Source organism: Neopsephotus bourkii, unplaced genomic scaffold, assembly GCF_033783945.1.
Source record: "Neopsephotus bourkii isolate Nb327-2 ecotype Australia unplaced genomic scaffold, CSIRO-AGI_Nbou_v1 NB_1730, whole genome shotgun sequence".
Lineage (NCBI taxonomy): Eukaryota > Metazoa > Chordata > Aves > Psittaciformes > Psittacidae > Neopsephotus > Neopsephotus bourkii.
The window spans coordinates 74,130-96,132 of record NW_026902204.1 but is presented as its reverse complement, the minus strand read 5'-3'; the positions used below and the strand labels follow the sequence as shown (position 1 = coordinate 96,132).

At 59.9% G+C, this 22,003-nt stretch overlaps 3 protein-coding genes across 4 annotated transcripts; 2 read left to right on the top strand and 1 right to left on the bottom strand.

Annotated features, from left to right (window-relative positions):
- Window positions 1–2,941: 2,941 nt before the first annotated feature.
- Window positions 2,942–8,393, bottom strand: PLD3 (phospholipase D family member 3). The gene is made up of 12 exons (XM_061376689.1): window positions 8,373–8,393; window positions 7,433–7,554; window positions 6,593–6,695; window positions 6,255–6,472; window positions 5,605–5,788; window positions 5,392–5,512; window positions 4,832–4,959; window positions 4,537–4,737; window positions 4,320–4,459; window positions 4,078–4,243; window positions 3,298–3,397; window positions 2,942–3,207 (listed from the first exon to the last, which is right to left on the bottom strand). Exons 1-12 carry the CDS (start codon window positions 8,391–8,393, stop codon window positions 2,975–2,977), a joined length of 1,737 nt encoding a protein of 578 aa, XP_061232673.1. The 3' UTR covers window positions 2,942–2,974.
- CUNH19orf47 (chromosome unknown C19orf47 homolog) lies at window positions 8,353–10,963 on the top strand. The gene is made up of 8 exons (XM_061376690.1): window positions 8,353–8,410; window positions 8,503–8,590; window positions 8,693–8,807; window positions 9,211–9,292; window positions 9,531–9,650; window positions 10,036–10,179; window positions 10,264–10,334; window positions 10,545–10,963. The coding sequence occupies exons 1-8, from the start codon at window positions 8,392–8,394 to the stop codon at window positions 10,959–10,961; spliced, it is 1,056 nt and encodes a 351-aa protein (XP_061232674.1). The 5' UTR covers window positions 8,353–8,391; the 3' UTR covers window positions 10,962–10,963.
- A 2,407-nt stretch (window positions 10,964–13,370) lies between these two features.
- AKT2 (AKT serine/threonine kinase 2) lies at window positions 13,371–21,051 on the top strand. 2 transcript variants are annotated; one of them, XM_061376678.1, is made up of 14 exons: window positions 13,371–13,430; window positions 14,280–14,355; window positions 14,434–14,562; window positions 15,506–15,617; window positions 15,711–15,861; window positions 15,956–16,087; window positions 16,174–16,239; window positions 16,309–16,377; window positions 16,517–16,639; window positions 17,419–17,547; window positions 18,704–18,918; window positions 19,512–19,599; window positions 20,284–20,386; window positions 20,958–21,051. In XM_061376678.1, exons 2-14 carry the CDS (start codon window positions 14,310–14,312, stop codon window positions 21,035–21,037), a joined length of 1,443 nt encoding a protein of 480 aa, XP_061232662.1. In that variant the 5' UTR covers window positions 13,371–13,430; window positions 14,280–14,309; the 3' UTR covers window positions 21,038–21,051. The 2 variants fall into 2 exon arrangements, with proteins under 2 accessions (XP_061232662.1, XP_061232663.1); XM_061376679.1 differs by lacking the exon at window positions 16,174–16,239.
- The last annotated feature ends 952 nt before the right edge of the window (window positions 21,052–22,003 follow it).

The following is a 22,003-nucleotide window of genomic DNA, read 5'->3' as shown; positions in this document are numbered from 1 at the left end:
GAATCCCACCTGGATGTGATGGGGGGGTCCCGAATCCCACCTGGATGCGATGGAGGGGTCCCGAATCCCACCTGGATGCGATGGAGGGGACCCGAATCCCACCTGGATGTGATGGGGGGGTCCCGAATCCCACCTGGATGCGATGGAGGGGTCCCGAATCCCACGTGGATGTGATGGGGGGGTCCCGAATCCCACCTGGATGCGATGGGGGGGACCCGAATCCCACCTGGATGTGATGGGGGGGTCCCGAATCCCACCTGGATGTGATGGGGGGGTCCCGAATCCCACCTGGATGTGATGGGGGGGACCCGAATCCCACCTGGATGCGATGGGGGGAACCCGAATCCCACCTGGATGCGATGGGGGGGACCCGAATCCCACCTGGATGTGATGGGGGGGTCCCTTCCCCGCAGGTGACCGCTTGGTGGGTGCCAGGATCCTCTTCGAGGGGGCCCCCCCCGAGGTCGTGGCTCGGTTGCTCGAGGGCGCCGCCGGCTGCCGGGTCTCGCTCTGCGTCCGCCGCCGGGCACCGGACACCGGCACCGGGACAGCCCCGGTAGGGACCGATGGGAACGGGATGGGAGAGGGGGCCTCGATGGGAGAGGGGTGGGGGGGGACACCCATGGGTGCGGGGTGCTGGGGGGGGCCCTATGGACGCGGGATGCGGGATGCGGGATGCAGGATGCTTCCTGGTCCCTATGGACACGGGATGCGGGATGCTCCCTGGTCCCCATAGACACGGGAGCGGGATGCGGGATGCTCCCTGGTCCCTATGGACACGGAGTGGGATGCAGGATGCTCCCTGGTCCCTATGGACACGGAGTGGGATGCAGGATGCTCCCTGGTCCCTATGGACACGGAGTGGGATGCAGGATGCTCCCTGGTCCCTATGGACACGGGATGCGGGATGCGGGATGCAGGATGCTCCCTGGTCCCTATGGACATGGAGCGGGATGCAGGATGCTCCTTGGTCCCTATGGACACGGGATGCGGGATGCAGGATGCTCCCTGGTCCCTATGGACACGGAGTGGGATGCAGGATGCTCCCCGGTCCCTATGGACACGGGATGCAGGATGCTCCCCGGTCCCCATGGACACGGGATGCGGGATGCGGGATGCGGGATGCTCCCTGGTCCCTATGGACACGGGATGCAGGATGCGGGATGCTCCCCGGTCCCCATGGACACGGGATGCGGGACCCCATCTCCCCTCTGCCCCCGCTGCCCGTTCCCATCCCTCCTCTTCCCAGCAGCCTCCGGCGGCCCCATCCTTGGAGCTGGCGCTTCCCAAACTTCCCAAGCTCGGGAAGAGCCGCAGCGAGACCGAAGCGATCCCGGCGGCCCCCCCCGCACCGGCGCCACCGCGGCCCCGTTTAACGGTGAAGGAAGCAGCGGCCATGGTGGAGCCACCGGTTAAAGCGGAGCTCCCCGGCGGCCCCCGCTTCCCCACCGTGGAGGTGGCGGTGCCGGTGCTACCGGTACCGGAGCCTCAAGGCGATGGGGACGGCCCCGGCGGCCTCCGCCTCCCGTCCGTTCCCATCCCCGCCGTGGAGCTGGTACCCAAAGCCCCGGAACCGCTCTTACCGGTAACCCCGACCCGTTTGGGGCTCCTGGAGTCGGTGCCGTCGCTCGGGATCGCGGTGCCGCGGGTGGAGGTGGCGCTGGCGCTGCCCCTGGGTACCGAAGGGCTCCGTAAGCTCAAACCGGACGCAACGGGGGGCACCGGGGCCGTTAAACCCAAGCCCCCCCGGTTCGCTTTGCCTCGGGTCGGGTTGGCCTTGGGGAAGCTCGGAACCGGACCGGGGCTCAAGGTCCCGAAGGTGGCGCTGGCTCCGTTTGGGGCCGCGGTCCCGGTGCCCCCCCCGGGTCGGCGCCGGTCTCCATCGTTACCGAAGCTGCCCCCAGGACCGGAGGTGGGGGTGAAGCTGCGGAAGTTTGGGGGTTCCAGCCCCGATCTCCGCAGCGGGGGGGACCCCAAAGCGGTGCCGGGGTCCCCCGGGGCGCTGCGGGCGCTGTTGGCATCGGGACCCCGGTGCTTGGAGGATGCGGGGGGGGGATTGAAGGTACCGGGGTTGGAAACGGAACCGGGGCGCTGGGGGGGGCTCAAAGGGCCCCGGTTCGGGACCGGGACCGGGAGGATGAAGAGCACCCCCCCCCCGCGCCGCCCCAATGGGGAGGGCAAAGCCCGGCGCTGGGTGCCCAGGGTGGGTTTCTCCCCCCCGACCCCCCCCCAAAGCCCCCCCCATAAAGAGGGGGTGGGGCGGAGGCTCCGCATCCCCGACCTCGAGCTCTGCCCCCCCGGGGCCCCCCAGTTCCATGCGGGGACCCCCAAGTTGAGCCCCGCGATCTGTGGGGGGCGCTGAGGATGCTCCCCCCCCATGGACCCCCAAAGGACCCCCCCCATGAGCATCGCTGTTGCCCGAACCCTCCTTAACACCCCCCCCCCCCCAAACCCGGCTCTTTTGGGGCTGTTTGAAGCTTTTGGATGATGCCATTAACGGGAAGGGGGGGGCAGCACTGACACCACCCCCCCCCAGCTTCTTGCTCTTGGCTTGGCTGCAATAAAGATTTAACCCCAAAATCGGCCCTTTTGGTGCCTGGGGATGGGTTTTGGGTGCCTGGGGATGGGTTTTGGTGCCTGGGGATGGGTTTTGGTGCTTGGGGATGGGTTTTGGGTGCTTGGGGATGGGTTTTGGTGCCTGGGGATGGGTTTTGGTGCCTGGGGATGGGTTTTGGTGCCTGGGGATGGGGTTTGGTGCCTGGGGATGGGTTTTGGTGCCTGGGGATGGGTTTTGGTGCCTGGACTCCCTGCATCCCCATCAGGGTGTCCTGGCTCCCCCTCGATGCTGCCCCAAAGACCCCGCCCCCCCCAAAAACCACAAGTCAAAAAAGCAGCAAAAATCGAGAGTTTTGGTGCAATTTCAGCCCAAACAGGCCCGGATCCGGTGCCGCCGGCGCCTGCAGCTCCCCGGTGCCTACCGGGAGCCACAGAGGCTCTGCCAGCGCTCGGTGTCCCCGATGTCGGCGCTGTACTGGGAGCTCCAGTCCCGCTCGAACACCGCCTGTAGCTGCTCCAGGATGGTGCCGGTGCTGGTACCGGTGCTGGTACCGGTGCTGGTTCCGGTACCGGTGGCACTCACCGTTTGGTTGATCACCAGCGCCGATCCCGCCGTCTGGGTGAAGTAATCCCCGGACCAATTGGAGGTCCCTGCAATGAGGTTTGGGGGTGAAGAAGGGGGGGTTGGACACAGACCCCCCCCAAACCAGGCCCCCAAAGGCCCGGCAGTGCCGTGCTCACCGATGTACGCGGCTGCCTCTGTCACCATGTACTTGTTGTGGTTGACCCGGGCATAGGGGATCCGCGCCTGCGCCGCGCTCGACGGCACCATGAAGAGGCGCTAGGGGAGGGAGGCCACAGTGAGGCACCGGCACTGGGCCCATGGCGGCAGCGTGGTGATCACCGCAGCCACACCGTGATGCCCATCGCTGCCACACCGTGATACCCACCATGGCCACACCATGATACCCACCATGACCACACCATGATACCCACCATGACAACACCATGATACCCACCATGACCACACCATGATACCCACCATGGCCAGACCATGATATCCACCATGGCCAGACCATGATACCCATCACAACCACATTGCAATACCCACCATGACCAGACCATGATACCCACCATGGCCACACCATGATACCCACCATGGCCACACCATGATACCCATCACAACCACATTGCAATACCCACCATGACCAGACCATGATACCCACCATGACCACACCATGATACCCACCATGGCCAGACCACGATACCCACCATGGCCACACCACCACAACCACACCATGATACCCACCATGACCACACCATGATACCCACCACAGCCAAACCATGATACCCACCACAACCATACCATGACACCCACCATGACCAGTCCACGATACCCCTCATGGCCACACCACAATACCCACCATGACCACACCACCACAACCACACCACGATACCCACCATGACCACACCACCACAACCCCATCACAACCCCCACCAGCACCTCACTACCATACCCACCACGGCCACGCTGTACCGGGTCCGGTTATTGGCGACGGCCGCCAGCGACTTGAGGAAGGGGAACATGATGGCCTGGCTGTGCCGCCAGCAGCCCACCAGCAGCCTCACCCTGACGTGCCGCTCCACCACGGCTCGCCGCAGCCCGTTATCGATGGCCGGCCAGAACCTATGGCAGGGGGAATGGTTTGGGCACCGGTACCAGCACCGGCACCGGCACCGTGGCCCTGGGGCTGGACCCAAACCTCTGTGGGTGGGAGAACTCGGTGGTGGGCAGGAAACTCATCACCGCCACGTCCACGAAGGCCTGGGCGGCATCGATGACGCTGAGCAGGGCACTGAGGTCCTCGGTGCGACCGGCGGCACAAAGCGGCGGCGGGGAGCTCTGCGGCAGCACCATGGGCTCAGCACCGGTGCTCACCGCGGCACTGGGCCTGGTGATAAGGACGGGTTGGGATGTACCGAGAAGTAGACGGCGGCGGCGGTGCCGTTGAGGAGCAGCTCCAGCGGCGTCTCCGCGTTGAAGGCGGTGGAGTAATTCGCCGGCCACGGCACCGGGATGGCGGCGCCGGCAACGCCGAGAGCCCAATAGGCCTCGAAGATCTTGCCTAAGTCTTGGGCCAAGCAGGGGCAGTCGTAGACGGCAGCGCCGAGCTCCTTCACCTGCGGCACCGGCGCCGGGGTCGGGGTCGGGTTTGGCTTTGGTTTTGGCACAGCCGCCGGCACCGCGGCTTTGGCACCGGGCGGCGCCGCTCACCTGGGTCAGGGACCTCCAGTCCATGTTGGCGCTGCCCACGTAGAGGTGGGCGCCGTCGAGCAGCCAGAACTTGGTGTGCAGAACCCCCCCCGTCAGGCGCGGCAGGTCCACGGTGCGCACCGCGGCGCCTATGGGGGGGCGGGAGGCAGGGGTTTGGGGTAGAACAGAGGGGTTTGGGGTAGAAAGTGTGGTTTTGGGGTAGAACCAGTGGTTTTGGGGTAGAAACAGTGGTTTTGGGGTAGAAACAGTGGTTTTCAGGTAGAAAGTGTGGGTTTGGGGTAGAAACAGTGTTTTTGGGGTAGAAAGCATGGTTTTGAGGCAGAAACAGTGGTTTTGGGGCAGAAATCATGGTTTGGGGGTAGAAACTATGGGTTTGGGGCAGAAAGCATGGTATGGGGGCAGAACCTGTGGTTTTGGGGCAGAACAACTCAGTTTTGGGGCAGAACTCCCCGGTTTTGGGGCAGAACCCCCCAGTTTTGGGGCAGAACCCCCCAGTTTTGGGTCAGAACCCCCCAGTTTTGGGTCAGAACCCCCGGTTTTGGGGTGTTCCCATCCCTCACCGCTCCGCTCCAGCGCCAGGAGATCATCGAGCGGGGCCTTTGCCGATGGGCGGCTGACGGCGACGCGGACGGCGACGCCGCGCTCCGGTAACCGGAGCAGCTCCTGCAGGATCTGCTCCCCCTGCACCGGCGAAGAGGGGGGGTTTGGGCATGGAAAAGGGCAGGAAAAGGGGGGGAACCCCTTGGGAATGGAGCAAGGAGCAGGAACGGGACCTGGGCGGCCGAGGGCTCGGCAGTGCCGGTGTCGGCGTTGGTCATGGTCCAGTAGAAGGAGGCGATGTCCAGGCTGTGCCGGACGGAGCCCAGGAGCTGCTTCCAGGTGGCAAAGGTGGAGGGGTTCCGGGGGGAGCCGGCGCCGAAGCTCAGCCCCTCTGGGATGCTCTCCACAAGGGTGATGCTGGGGATGGGGAGGGGGGTGATGGGGTGGGGTAATGGGGGGAGATCAATGGGAGGGGGGTGATGGGGTGGGGTAATGGGATGGGGGCTATGGGATGGGGGTAATGGGATGGGGGTAATGGGATGGGGGCAATGGGATGGGGGCTATGGGAGGGGGGTGATGGGATGGTGACAATGGGAGGGGGGCAATGGGAGGGGCAATGGGATGGGGGCAATGGGATGGGGCAATGGGGTAGGGGTAATGGGATGGTACCAATGGGATGGGGGCAATGGGATGGGGGCAATGGGAGGGGGGCAATGGGATGGGGGCAATGGGATGGGGGCAATGGGATGGCCCCAATGGGATGGGGCAATGGAAGGGGGGCAATGGGATGGGGGCAATGGGAGGGGGATAATGGGATGGGGGCAATATGGTGGCCCCAATGGGATGGCCCCAATGGGGTCCTGCCCCCCCCATCCCCTCTCACCGGCACGAGGCTCTGCAGGCTCTGCCATCACCGCCGGTGCCGTGGCTCCACTGGGGTCCGATCCGGAGCAGGATGAGGATGAGGAGGAGGAGGAGGAGGAGGAAGAGGGCAAGGAGTAGAGCAAGGCCCCCCCTACCCCAGCAGCGCTGGGCGGGCAGGGGGGGGGCGGCGTTCCAGAAGTGAGGAATCCCATTGACTCCAAGGGGCAGCGGCTGCAGCTGGGAGGGGAGGCAGGGAATGGATCCCAAATCCCAATGGGATCCATAGGGAACGGTGCCCCCCCCCCCCCCAAGTGTAAGCAGGGTGGAGATGGGGCCCCCCCCCCATAGGGCCTGTACCTGCTTGTAGGAGCTGTGGGGCCGCATCCCAGTGCTGAGGTGGAACTGGAACAACCGGATCCGCATCTGGATCCTTCCCAAGGCAGCCGGAGGGTTCCAGGGACTGGGAAAAGGGATTGGGAAAAGGGGTCACGGCCATTCAGCCCCATTTAACCCCATTTAGGCCCATTTAGTGCCATTTAGGACCATTTAGGACCATTGAGGACCATTTAGTACCATTTAGCCCCATTTAACCCCATTCAGTCCCATTTAGCCCCATTTAACCCCATTCAGCCCCATTTAGCCCCATTCAGCCCCATTTACCCCCATTCAGCTCCATTTAACCCCATTTAGCCCAATTCAGCCCCATTTAGGCCCATTCAGCCCCATTTACCCCCATTTAACCCCATTTACCCCATTTAAGCCCATTTAACCCCCTTTAGCCCCACTTATCCCCGTTTAACCCCATTTAGCCCCGTTTAGGCCCATTCAGCCCCATTTAGCCCCACTTACCCTTTTTACCCCCATGTAACCCCATTTAGCCCCATTCAGCCCCATTTAACCCCATTTACCCCCATTCAGCCCCATTTAACCCCATTTAATCCCATTTAGGTCCATTTAACCCCATTCAGGCCCATTCAGCCCCATTTACTCCCTTTTACCCCCATTTACCCCTATGTAACCCCATTTTCCCCCATTTAGCCCCATTTCAGGGCCCATTTTGGTTTAGGGGCTATTTTAGTTCTGTGTTTAGGTCAGGGTCAGGTTTAGAGCCAGCTTTGAGGTAAAAAAACCCATTTGGGGGGCAGTTTTGGGTTTAGGGACCCTTTTAGGGCCTATTTTAGGGTCAGGACCCGGTACCGGAGGCCCCGGCGGCGGCTCCCAGCTCCGTCCGCTTGGGGGCGCCCTCGCCCCCGCCGCTCTCTATGGTCGCCCCTCCCGTTGTCCCTCCAGCGCCGCCGCGGCCTAGAGCGTCCCCCTACCTGCGACCAACGAGACGGGAGAGCGACGGGCTGGGGCGGGTGGTCCGCCGAGGGCGTCACTTCCGGCGCTCCGTGACAGGGGCTTCCGGTGGGGCCCGGCGCAGCGGCGGCGGGATGGGGCGCGGCGGGAGCGGAGCGGTGAGGGGCGGCAATGGGGGCAATTGGGGGGCAATGGGGGGGCTATGGGGCGGGAGGAGGGGGTAAGGGAGCCCTATGGGGCAGGAGGGGGGTCTATGGGGCGGGAGAAGGCGATAAGGGGGGTCTATGGGACAGGAGGAGGGGATAAGGGGGGCCTGTGGGGCGGGAGGGGTGTCTGTGGGGCAGGATGAATCTCTATGGGACAGGGTCATCTCTATGGGGCAGGAGCGTCTCTGTGGGGCTGGAGGGGCCTGTTTGGGGCCAGAGGAGTCTCTATGGGGCAGGATCATCTCTATGAGGCAGGGGGATCTCTTATGGGGCTGGAGGGTCTCTGTGGGACTGGAGGGGTCTCTATGGGGCAGGGGGGGTCTTTATGAGGCTGGAGGGTTTCTATGGTGCAGGGTGGGCTCTATGGGGCATGGGGGTCTCCATGGGGCTGGAGGGGTCTCTTTGGGGCTGGAGGAGTCTATGGGGCAGGGGGGGGTCTCTGTGGGACAGAGGGGTCTCTATGGGGCAGAGGGGTCTCTATGGGGCGGGGAGGGCATCTCTGTGTGGCAGAGGGTCTCTATGGGGCAGGGGGGGTTCTCTATGGGGCAGGGGGGTTCTCTATGGGGCAGGGGTGGGGTTCTCTATGGGGCCGCCCTCCTATCCCCCCTCCAGGCCGCTCCCGGCGCTGCCACCTGATGCCGCGGCCCCACCATGGTGTCCATGACGATGGGTGAGCCCCTCCCCCCCCTTCCCCCCATGCTCCCCATCCCCCCCCATTCCCATTGACCCCCATCCCATTGGATCCCCGTTATCCCGCTGCAGCCACATCCGAGTGGATCCAGTTCTTCAAGGAAGCCGGGATCCCTCCGGGCCCCGCCGTCAGCTACGCCGTCATGTTTGTGGATAACAGGTACCCCCCCCATTCCCATCTTTTCCATGCATCCCAATGGAAGGATCCATAGGGATGGAGCCGGGATCCATGGGGCCCCCCCTGCGGTATTCCCGAGGGCAGGATCCGGAAGAACATGCTCCTGGATCTCACCAAGGAGCTCATGAACGAGCTGGGCATCACCGTGGTCGGCGACGTCATCGCCATCCTCAAGCACGCCAAGGTGGTCTATAGGCAGGTATGGGAATGGGAATGGGAATGGGAATGGGAATGGGAATGGGAGCTTCCCATGGGTAGCTGGGGTTTTCCAGGGGTTTCCTTGGGTTTTCCATGGGTTTCCTTTGGTTTTCCTTGAGTTTTCCTTTTGTTTTTCATGGGTTTCCGTTGGTTTTCCAGGGGTTTCCTTGGGTTTTCCTTGGGTTTTCCATGGGTCTTGTTGGGTTTCCTTGGGTTTTGTTGGGTTTCCTTGGGTTTTCCAGGGGTTTCCTTGGGTTTTCCTTGGGTTTCCTTTGGTTTTCCTTGGGTTCCATTTGCTTTTTTATAGGCTTCCTTTGGTTTCCCATGGTTTTCCTTTGATTTTCCATGGTTTTCCATGGTTTTCCTTTGGTTTTCCATGGTTTTCCATGGCTTTCTTCCCTCAGGAGATGTGCAAAGCAGCCACGGAATTGCTCCTTCCCAGCTCGCCCCCGGTCCAAGCGGAGCTGCGCCGCAACGCCAACAGTGGTGAGCCAGGATCTGCAGGGATACTGCCCATGGAAGCATGGAATGGGATGGGATGGGATGGGATGGGATGGACCTCAATGCCCACCTGGGTCCAAGCAAGGGGCAGGGACACTTCCCCTCTTCCCTCCTTACCCACCCCCCCAAGCCCGTCTCCGCAGGGATTCCTGCTGGGATTTGGCCCATCCCAAGGGATCGGATCCCGTTATCCCATGGGAATCCTCCATCCCCCCCCATGCAGCCGCCAGCCGGATGATTGCCAACAGCCTGAGCCGGGATCCGCTTCCCGCTGCCCCGCTCCAGCCCCATGGATCCAAGATCTCCATCACTGTTCCCAACCAGCCGGTGGCAGCGAAGGCAGGTAGGGAAGGGGCCTGATTCCATTGGGAATGGTGCTGGGAAGCGCTTTTCCCATCCCATTTCCCATTAAACTCCTCCTCCATCACTTGGGAAGCGCTTTTCCCACCCCATTCAAACCCCCCCACACAACCCCCACCCCACCCATTAAACTCCTCCTCCATCACTTGGGAAGCGCTTTTCCCGTCCCATTCCCCATTAAACTCCTCCTCCATCACTTGGGAAGCGCTTTTCCCACCCCATTTCCCATTAAACTCCTCCTCCATCACTTGGGAAGCGCTTTTCCCACCCCATTTCCCATTAAACTCCTCCTCCATCACTTGGGAAGCGCTTTTCCCACCCCATTTCCCATTAAACTCCTTGTTTTCCCTGCATCCCGCCAGGTTTAGGGAATGCCGCTGCCGGAATTCCCTCGATCCCGGTGAAGCGGCGCCGGGTGACGGCCGAGATGGAAGGGAAGTACATCATCACCATGCCCAAGGGCACCACCCCGAGGACAAGGAAAATCCTGGCACAGCAGCAAGCAGCCAAAGGTGCCGGCAGGGAATTCCCATCCCGGTATTCCCAATTCATCCCCATCCATCCCAAATCCCGCCTTATCCCGCTCCATCCCGCAGGGCTGCCCAGGACGTCCGTGTTTGACCGCTTGGGAGCCGAGGCGAGGGGGGATACAGCTGCAGGAGGGAAGGTGAGAGGAGATGGGGGGGATACAGAGGGAATTCCTGCTTGGAATTCTATGGGGATCCCAGAGGAGTTCCAGGGATCTGGAAGCTGCCGAACCCCCCCCAGCAACCCAGGAATTCCTGGGAGCTCAGCCCCATTCCCTCCTGCATCCCATTGGGAATGCCGATGGAGCAGGGATGCGGATGCTGATGGGCCTGCATCCTTTCACCCTCAGCCCACCGGCGTCTTCAGCCGCTTGGGAGATTCCCTACGGGATGAATCCATGGAGAACGATGATGATGACGACGGCTCCGCGCTTCCCTACGCCGGGGTCCTGAAGAAACCCAACGCTTCCCGGAAGGAAATCCCGGATCCGGGAATACCGGTGAAGGCCAAAGCCAGCAGCTTGGAGGCGAAGCCCATTCCCAGCCTTCGGAATGCTGCCGGGATGGCTCCAATGGGAGAAGGGCGCGAGGGTGAGGATGGAGTGAGCAGCAGCAGCGGCGGTGATAGGGATAAATCCAAGCGGGAATGCCGGGTGATGATCCGGAGGACTTGGGGCTGCGGGAAGGTGAGCAGCTCCAGCGAGGCCAGGATGGACAACGCCGGCTCCGTCAGCGTCTTCCAGCGCTTGGGAAAGAAATCGGATTGAGATCCATAGGGATCCGGGGGGCGCCATCCCATGGGATCGACCAACCCCAAGGGGAAAGGGTTGAGGCCTATGGAGGAGGGGTTTTCTGCAGGGAAAGGCTTAATCCCATAGGGAATGGCTTGATCCCATAGGGAAAGGTTTGATCCTATAGGGAGAGGCTTGATTCCATAGGGAAAGGCTTGACCTCATAGGGAAAGGCTTGATCCCATAGGGAAAGGCTTGATCCCATAGGGAAAGGCTTGATCCCATAGGGAAAGGCTTGATCCCATAGGGAAAGGCTTGATCCCATAGGGAAAGGCTTGATCCCATAGGGAAAGGCTTGATACCATAGGGAACGGCTTAATCCCATAGGGAAAGGCTTGATCCCATAGGGAAAGGCTTGATCCCATAGGGAAAGGCTTAATCCTATAGGGAAATGCTTGATCCCGTAGGGAAAGGCTTGATCCCATAGGGAAAGGCTTAATCCTATAGGGAAAGGCTTGATCCCATAGGGAAATGCTTGATCCCATAGGGAAAGGCTTGATCCCATAGGGAAAGGCTTGATCCCATAGGGAAACGCTAATCCCATAGGAAAACCGGAGGGAAGAGGGAGGAGGAAAACCCTTCCCAAGGGATTCCCTGCCCAAATCCCGGGCGGATCCAGCCAAATCCTCGCTCCCCATCCTCTCCCTGTTGCTCAACCCTTGGGTTCCCCCCTGTTATTCCCGTTCTTTTCCCATTTTGAGGAATTCTCACCCCAAAACCTCCGCGCCCAGCCCGGGATTTGCCTTGGGTTGCCTTAGTTTTCCCTTCCCTTGCCACTTGCTTTCTCATTGGATGCATGGATCCGCTGGGGGATGGAATCCATCGGGATGGAGTTCGGAGCGGCATTCCCAAAAAACACCCCAAAACCTTAAAAAAGAACCATTTTTGGGGGGGAAAGGCCTCAAAAACCAGCAAAACCCCCCAAAAAACTGCCTTAATTCCCACCGGCTCCACCGGACGGGGCCTTTCCCTGGAATTCCTCCTTTTCCCCCCAAATCCGGGCGCTTTTCCTCCATTTATTTATTTGTCCCCAATTCTGTTTCCCCCCAAATTCCCTGAGTTTCTTTGGTTCTGCTGCAACCCTCCCCAAAAACGCCTTTTTTCTCCCCAAAAAACAAAGCTGGGAAGTTTGGGATGAGAAATCGGCCAATTCCCAGGGTTTCCTAGGGAAAAATGGGATTTCTTTGTATTGCTATCAAAAAAAACAGCGATTCCTTCATTTTTCATGGGAGAATTCACCAGTTCCTTGGGTTTAATGCAAAAAATTCACCAATTCTGTCATTTTTTAGATGAAATTTAATCAATTTGTTTGGTTTTCATATGAAATTCATAAATTCCTTCTTTTTTTTGATGGGAAAATTCACCAGTTCTTTGGGATTAATGCAAAAAATCACCAATTCCGTAGTTTTTTAGATGAAAATTCACCAATTCGTTTGGTTTTAATATGAAATTCACAAAGTCCTTCATTTTTCATGGGTAAATTTACCAATCCCCTTGTTTTTAACAAAACCCCTTTCTTTAATACAAGAATTCACCAATTATTTCATTTTAAATAGGAAAATTTGCCAATTTCTTCAATTTTCACATGGAAACTCACCAGTCCTTTCATTTTTAATGCAAAAACTCACCAATTTATTCATTTTTGATACAAAAAAATGCCAATTTCAGTTTTAATATGGAAATTTACCAGTTTTTCCATTTTTAACATGAAAATTCACCAATTCATTTTTAATACAAAAATTCACTAATTCACTATTAATATGAAAATCTACAAATTTCTTCATTTTAATATGAAAATTCACCAGTTCCTTCATTTCTTATGCAAAAATTTCACCATTTTGGCACAAAATCTCACAATTTCCTTGTTATCACAAAAAATCACCAGTCCCGTTGTTTTTAATGTGAATTTCATCAATTCCCTCGGTTTTAACGCCAAAATTCACCAATCCCTCCGTTTTTCATACCCAAATTCCCGGATTTCCTCACTTTCCCACCCAAATTCCCCAGTTTTCTTGCTTTTGCCCAATTCCTCCCCAATTTGGGGGCGTTTTCCTTCCCTTTTTGGGTGGTTGGGGTGTGTGACCCGAGTGCTTTGGGGCTTCCCCCCTCCCCATTTTTGACCTTTTTTGGCAATAAAGTGTGGAAATGGCTCTGTTTATGCAAATCAGATGCAAATCTCCAAAGGAGGCTGTGCCTGAGCACCGCGCCTGCGCGCCGAGGGGCGGGGCTTGGCTCGCCGCGCATGCGCCCCCTCTATCGGCGCATGCGTATTGCGGCCGCTTGGAGCCGAGCGGGGTCTTCCCATCCCCGGGTGCTTCCGTTCCCTCCGGTTCCGTGTCCCGCCTCCACCGCCCGCTTCCGTTTCCGCTTCCGCTGCTTCCGCTTCCGCCGTTGGACCGGGCTCGGACCGGGATGAGCGGCGGGAGCCGGCGGCGTCCATGACAGGTGAGGACACCCCCCCCCCCACCTCCGCCGCCATGGACTCGCCCGCCCCCAGCGGCCACTGCGGGGACTGCACCACCCGGGGGGGGGGGCGCTCTCTGCCCCCCCCCACCATGGCCGCGCAATGGACTCGCCCGCTGCGATGTGGGGGAGCTATGGGGGGCTCTATAGGGCCCCATGCAGGTCTGGGGGGTTCTATAGGGCCTAATGCTGATCTTGGGGGGGTTCCATAGGGTCCATGCAGGCTCTGGGGGCCCCATGGAGCTGCACTGAAGGGGTTTGGGGGGTGCTTTCTGCCCCCCTATTGCTGGGGGGTGTTGGTGTCCCTCAGTGGGGGATCCGTATCCCAAGGGCTGGGAGCAGCGGGATCCCCCCTCTCTGATCCCGTCCCAGTGTTGGGATGTTTGGGGTCCATATCCCAAAGGATGGGAATGGCTGAACCCCCTTTATCCCATTCCCATCCCATTCCCATCCCGTTCTCATCCCATTCCCATCCCATTCCCATCCTATTCCCATCCCATTTCCATCCCATTCTCATCCTATTCCTATCCCATTCCCATTTTATTCCCATCCCATTTCATTCCCATCCCATTTCCATTACCATCCCATTCCCATCTCATTCTCTTCCCATTCCCATCCCATTCCCATCCCATTCCCATCCCGTTCTCATCCCATTCCCATCCCATTCCCATCCTATTCCCATCCCATTTCCATCCCATTCTCATCCTATTCCTATCCCATTCCCATTTTATTCCCATCCCATTTCATTCCCATCCCATTTCCATTCCCATCCCATTCCCATCTCATTCCCTTCCCATTCCCATCCCATTCCCATCCCATTCCCATCCACAGGTCCTGGCCAGCCTTAGCCCCGGCGCCGCCATGACCGAGGTGCTGGTGGTGAAGGAGGGGTGGCTCCACAAGCGAGGTGAGCCCAGCACCAATGGGGTCTGTGCTTCCCATCCCTGCTTCCCGCATCCCAAACTCCCGCATCCCAAATTCCCAGGGGAATACATCAAAACATGGCGGCCCCGCTACTTCCTGCTCAAGAGCGACGGCTCCTTCATTGGCTACAAGGAGCGGCCGGAGAGCCCGGAGCAGGCGCTGCCCCCCCTCAATAACTTCTCTGTGGCCGGTAAAGGGGGGGCAATGGGGCTGGGGGGGGCATTGGGCTATGGGGGATGTGGCCTTGGTGGTCCATGAGATCATTGGAGCATCCTCTATGGGGGATGTGCCTTGGTGGTCCATAGTCATTGGAGCATCCTTGGTACCCTAGTGGGGATGTGGCTATGGGGATGTGCCTTGGTGGTCCATAGGTTGGAGCTCCTTGGTACCCATAGGGGATGCTGGCTATGGGGATGTGGCCTTGGTGGTCCATGGGTTTGGAGCATCCTTGGTCCCATAGGAGGGATGCTGGGCTATGGGGGATGTGGCCTTGGTGGTCCATGTGGTACCCGTAGTGGGGATGTTGGGCTATGGGGGATGTGCCCTTGGTGGTCCATAGGGTCATTGGAGCATCCTTGGTACCCATAGTGGGGATGCTGGGCTATGGGGGATGTGGCCTTGGTGGTCCATGAGGTTTGGGAGCATCCTTGGTACCCATAGTGGGGATGCTGGGCTATGGGGGATGTGGCCTTGGTGGTCCATGGGGTCATTGGAGCATCCTTGGTACCCATAGTGGGGATGCTGGGCTACGGGGGATGTGGCCTTGGTGGTCCATACCCCAAGGAGCATCCTTGGTACCCATAGGAGGGATGCTGGGCTATGGGGGATGTGGCCTTGGTGGTCCATGGGGTCATTGGAGCATCCTTGGTACCCATAGGAGGGATGCTGGGCTATGGGGGATGTGGCCTTGGTGGTCCATGAGATCATTGGAGCATCCTTGGTACCCATAGTGGGGATGTTGGGCTATGGGGGATGTGGCCTTGGCGGTCCACGAGGTTTGGGAGCATCTTTGGGGTCCCAAGGGCCGCTCTATGGGGCCGTTGCTCTCGGGTCCATGGGATGCACAAGGAGCAGGGAATGCAGGGCCCTGGGCTGCGGATCCTTGCTCCCAAAGCATCCTGCTTGGGTCGCAGAGTGCCAGCTGATGAAGACGGAGCGCCCGCGCCCCAACACCTTCGTCATCCGCTGCTTGCAATGGACAACGGTCATCGAGAGGACCTTCCATGTGGATACCCCGGAGGAGCGGTGCGGGAATGCCGCGTTCCCATGGGAATGGGGCCGTTATGGGGTGGGGGGAGCCACCATCCCCCTCATCGCATCCCTGTTCCCATCCCATAGGGAGGAATGGATGCGCGCCATCCAGACGGTCGCCAACAGCCTCAAGCAGCAGGAGCCGGAGGTGGATCCCATGGAATACAAGTGCGGATCCATGGATGGCCCCGGTGCTGAGGAGATGGAGGTGGCCATGGGCAAATCCCGTGCTAAGGCTGTGAGTGGGAACGGGGATGGCTCCATGGGATAAAGCCTTGTTGGATGCGGTTCCCATTGCGGATCCATGGAATTCCTGCTTTTCCCATTCCCAGACCATGAACGACTTCGATTACCTGAAGCTCTTGGGGAAAGGGACCTTTGGGAAGGTGATCCTGGTGCGGGAAAAGGCCACCGGGCGCTATTACGCCATGAAGATCCTGCGGAAGGAGGTCATCATCGCCAAGGTGCGTGCCGGGATCCGCATGGATCCACACCAGGATCACCGCGGCATTCCCTATGGATCCCATCACTGACTGCACCCCTTTCCCAGGATGAAGTGGCTCACACCGTGACCGAGAGCCGGGTGCTGCAGAACACCCGGCACCCCTTCCTCACCGTAAGCACCCCCCCATCACCCCGGACCCCTCCATCCCTATGGATCTTCCCTAAAATCCCCCTTTTCCAGGCCCTGAAATACGCGTTCCAGACCAACGACCGCCTCTGCTTCGTCATGGAATACGCCAACGGGGGCGAGGTGGGAGCTCCCCCCTTTATCCCGATGGATCCCGCTTTATCCCTGGATCCCTTCAGGAGCGTTCCCCGTTACCCACAAGGATTTGGGGGTGTTTTAAAGGATTCACCCCCGTTCTCCCGTTTCCCCTGCTCTTTCCCAGCTCTTTTTCCACCTCTCGAGGGAACGCGTCTTCACCGAGGATCGCGCCCGCTTCTATGGTGCCGAGATCGTGTCTGCCTTGGAATACCTCCATTCCCGGGATGTGGTGTACCGGGATATCAAGGTAAACTGGTACTGGGTCCGATCCCGGTCCTGGATCTGATCCTGAGCCTGGTACTGGGTCCGATCCCAATCCTGATCCTGGTACTGGGTCTGATCCCGGTCCTGGATCTGATCCTGAGCCTGGTACTGGGTCCGATCCCAATCCTGATCCTGGTACTGGGTCTGATCCCGGTCCTGGATCTGATCCTGATCCTGGTACTGGGTCCGATCCCGATCCCAGTCCTGATCCTGGTCCTGGATCTGATCCTGATCCTGGTCCTGGATCTGATCCTGATCCTGGTACTGGATCTGATCCCAGTCCTGGGTCTGATCCTGAGCCTGGTACTGGGTCCAATCCCGATCCCAATCCTGATCCCGGTCCTGGATCTGATCCTGATCCTGGTACTGGGTCTGATCCCGATCCCAGTCCTGGTCCTGGTCTTGATCCTGATCCTGATTCCAGTCCCTTTCCCAGTCCTGGTCCTGGTCCCAATCCTGATTCTGGTCCTGATCCTGATCCCAGTCCTGGTACTGGGCCTGTTCCTTACCCTGGTCCTGATCCTGATCCTGGTCCCGACCCTGATCCTAGTCCCTGTCTCAGTCCCAGTCCCGATCCTGATCCCAATCCTGATCCTGGTCCCTCTCTCAGTCCTGATCCTGATCCTGGTCCCGATCCTGAACCCAGTCCCTATCTGAGTCCCAATCCCAATCCCAATCCTGATCCCGCTCCTGCTTCCCTCCCTCAGCCTTGGTCAGTGGGGTTTGGATCCTTCCTCTCCATCCCTTTTCCCTCTTTCCCAGCTGGAAAACCTGATGCTGGACAAGGATGGGCACATCAAGATCACCGACTTCGGCCTCTGCAAGGAGGGCATCAGTGATGGTGCCACCATGAAGACCTTTTGTGGCACCCCCGAGTACCTGGCGCCGGAGGTATCCGTGCCAGTATCCATCCCATAGCGAGAGCATCCCTGCCCGTATCCATAGTGATCACATCCCCATAGCAAGGGTATCCCTGCCTGTATCCATAGTGATAACATCCCCATAGCAAGGGTATCCCTGCCTGTATCCATAGTGATAACATCCCCATAGTGAGGGTATCCCTGCCTCCATCCATCCCATAGCGAGAGCATCCCTGCCTGTATCCATAGCGATAACATCCCCATAGTGAGGGTATCCCTGCCTCCATCCATCCCATAGCGAGAGCATCCCTGCCCGTATCCATAGCGATAACATCCCCATAGCAAGGGTATCCTTGCCTGTATCCATAGTGATAACATCCCCATAGTGAGGGTATCCCTGCCTCCATCCATCCCATAGCGAGCGCATCCCTGCCTGTATCCATCCCGATAACACCCCCATAGCGAGCGCATCCCTGCCCGTATCCATCCCGATAACACCCCCATAGCCCGTATCCATAGCAACACCCCCATAGCGAGCACATCCCTGCCTGTATCCATCGCAATAACACCCCCATAGCCCGTATCCATAGCAGCACCCCATAGCGACCGCATCCCTGCCTGTATCCATCCCGATAACACCCCCATAGCCCGTATCCATAGCAACACCCCCATAGCGAGCGCATCCCTGCCCGTATCCATAGCAACACCCCCATAGCGAGCACATCCCTGCCCGTATCCATAGCAACACCCCCATAGCAGCGCATCCCTGCCCGTATCCATAGCAACACCCCCATAGCCCGTATCCATAGCAACACCCCCATAGCGAGCGCATCCCTGCCCATATCCATCCCGATAACACCCCCATAGCCCGTATCCATAGCAACACCCCCATAGCGAGCGCATCCCTGCCTGTATCCATCCCGATAACACCCCCATAGCCCGTATCCATAGCAACACCCCCATAGCGAGCGCATCCCTGCCTGTATCCATCCCGATAACACCCCCATATCCCGTATCCATAGCAACACCCCCATAGCGAGCGCATCCCTGCCCGTACCCATCCTGATAGCACCCCCATAGCCCGTATCCATGGCAACACCCCCATAGCAGCGCATCCCTGCCCGTATCCATAGCAACACCCCCATAGCAGCGCATCCCTGCCCGTACCCATCCCCATAACCCCGCAGGTGCTGGAGGACAATGACTACGGCCGCGCCGTGGACTGGTGGGGACTGGGGGTGGTGATGTACGAGATGCTCTGCGGCCGCCTGCCCTTCTACAACCAGGACCACGAGCGCCTCTTTGAGCTCATCCTGCTCGAGGAGATCCGGTTCCCCCGCAGCCTCGCGCCCGACGCCAGGGCCCTGCTGGCCGGGCTGCTCAAGAAGGACCCCAAGCAGAGGTGAGGTGGGGATGGGGGGGATTGGGCTTGAGCCTGGGTCTGGGCCTGGGTCTGATCCCAGTCCTGATCCCGGTCCTGGATCTGATCCTGGGTCTGGTCCTGGTCCTGATGCTGGATCTGATCCTGGGCCTGATCCCAGCCCTGAGCTTGGTCCTGGTCTTGATTCTGATCCTGGTCCTGGATCTGATCCTGGTCCCGATCCCAGTCCCAATCCTGGTCCTGGTCTTGAACCTGGTCCTGAGCCTGGTCCTGGTCCCAGTCCTGGATCTGATCCTGATCCTGATCCCAGTCCTTATCCTGGTCCTGGGTTTGATCCTGATTCCAGTTCTTGTCCTGAGCCTGGTCCCAATCCTGATCCTGATCCTAATCCTGGTCCTAGTCCCAAATTCCATTCCAGATCCTGATTCTGATGCTGGATCTGATCCCAATCCCAATCCTGATTCTGATCCCGATCCCAATCCTGATCCTGATCCTGGTCCTGATCCCGATCCCAATCCTAATCCCAGTCCCAATCCTGATCCTGGTCCTGATCCCGGTCCCAATCCTGATCCTGATCCCGGTCCCAATCCTGATCCCGGTCCTGTTCCCGGCAGGCTTGGGGGGGGCCCCAGGGATGCGCAGGAGGTGATGGAGCATCGCTTCTTCGCCCCCATCAACTGGCAGGACGTGGTGCAGAGGAAGGTGAAGGCCCCGGGGGGCCCCCTGACCCCCCCACAGCACCCACAGGGACACCAAACCCCCCCCCCATAGCACCCAAAGGGACTCAGTCCCCCCCATAGCACCCAAAAGGACCCAAACCCCCCCCATAGCACCCAAAGGGACCCCAACCCCCCCATAGCACCCAAAGTGACTCAACCCCCCCCATAGCACCCAAAGGGACCCCACCCACCCCATAGCACCCAAATGGACTCAACCCCCCCATAGCACCCAAAGGGACCCAAACCCCCCCATAGCACCCAAATGGACTCAACCCCCCCCCCCCATAGCACACAAACGGACCCAAACCCCCCCCTATCACCCAAAGGGACTCAACCCCCCCCATAGCACCCAAAGGGACTCAACCCCCCCCATAGCACCCAAAGGGACTCAACCACCCCATAGGACCCAAAGGGACCCCAAACCACCCCATAGCACCCAAAGGGACCCCATAGCACCCAAAGGGACCCAAACACCCCCATAGCACCCAAAAAGACTCAACCCCCCCATAGCACCCAAAGGGACTCAATCCCCCCCATAGCACCCAAAGGGACTCAAACCCCCCCCATAGCACCCAAAGGGACCCCATAACACCCAAAGGGACCCAAATCCCCCCCATAGCACCCAAAGGGGGCCCCCCCCATGCACTCATGGGTGCCCCCCCCGCAGCTGGTGCCCCCCTTCAAGCCCCAGGTGACCTCCGAGGTGGACACCCGCTACTTCGATGACGAGTTCACGGCGCAGTCCATCACCATCACCCCCCCCGACCGCTGTGAGGGGATGGGGACCCCCATTGGGAACCATGGGGGGGTGGAACCTCCCATTGGGCACCATGGGGGGGGGTTTGGGGGGGTGGGAGCTCCCATTGGGCACCATGGGGGTGGTTAGGGATGCTGGGCGCTTCCATTGGGCACCATGGGGGGGGTTTCAGGGATGCTGGGATCTCCCATTGGGCACCATGGGGGGGGGTTGAAGCGGCTGGGAGCTTCCATTGGGCACCATGGGGTGGGTTTAGGGATGCTGGGATCTCCCATTGGGCACCATTGTTGGGGTTATGGGGTGCAGGGACCCCATGGGGGTGTTTAGGGGGTGCTGGGACCCCCCCATTGCACACCATTGGGGGGGGTTGGGGGTGCTGGGACCCCCATGGGGGTGTTTGGGGGGTGCTGGGACCCCCCATTGGGCACCATTGGGGCAGTTTGGGTGTGCAGGGACCCCCATGGGGGTGTTTGGGGAGTGCTGGGACCCCCCATTGGGCACCATTGGGGGGGTTTGGGGGTGCTGGGACCCCCATGGGGGTGTTTGGGGGTTCCCCCCCCTGACCCCCTCCCTGTTCCCTGCAGACGATGCCCTGGGCTCCCCGGAGGGCGAGAACCGCACGCACTTCCCGCAGTTTTCCTACTCCGCCAGCATCCGGGAATGATGGAGCCGGGGGGGAATGGGATGGGATGGGATGGGATGGGATGGGGATGGGGATGGGATGGGATGGGATGGGATGGGGATGGGGATGGGATGGGATGGGATGGGGATGGGGATGGGATGGGATGGGATGGGATGGACCTGGACACCAGGACCCCCCCCTGCCCCCCCCAACCATGGGCTCCATGCACCCCCACGCTGCTGGCTCTGCCTTGAAGCCAATGGGATCCCAAGCGGAGCTCAATGGGATCCACACCGGATCTCAACCAGGAACTCAACCGGATCCCAGTCAGGGCTCAGCCGCATCCCAAGTGAAACAGCGGGATCCCAACTGGAAGGCAACCGGAGCTCAACAGGAACCCAATTGGGACTCAACTGGATCCCAGCCGGACCCCATCCAGGACTCAGCCGCATCCCAACCGGATCCCATCCAGGACTCAGCCCCATCCCAACCAGATCCCCACCAGGACTCAGCCGCATCCCAACCGGATCCCAACTGGATCCCATCCAGGACTCAGCCGCATCCCAACCGGATCCCAACTGGATCCCATCCAGGACTCAGCCCCATCCCAACCAGATCCCCACCAGGACTCAGCCGCATCCCAACCGGATCCCAACTGGACCCAACTGGGACTCAGCCGCATCCCAGCCGGATCCCACCCAGGACTCAACCGCATCCCAACCAGATCCCAACCGGACCCAACTGGGACTCAGCCGCATCCCAACCGGATCCCAACTGGATCCCATCCAGGACTCAGCCCCATCCCAACCAGATCCCCACCAGGACTCAGCCGCATCCCAACCGGATCCCAACTGGACCCAACTGGGACTCAGCCGCATCCCAGCCGGATCCCACCCAGGACTCAACCGCATCCCAACCAGATCCCAACCGGACCCAACCGGGACTCAGCCGCATCCCAACCGGATCTCAACCGGAATCCCACCAGATCCCACCCATGGCGGTGGGGAC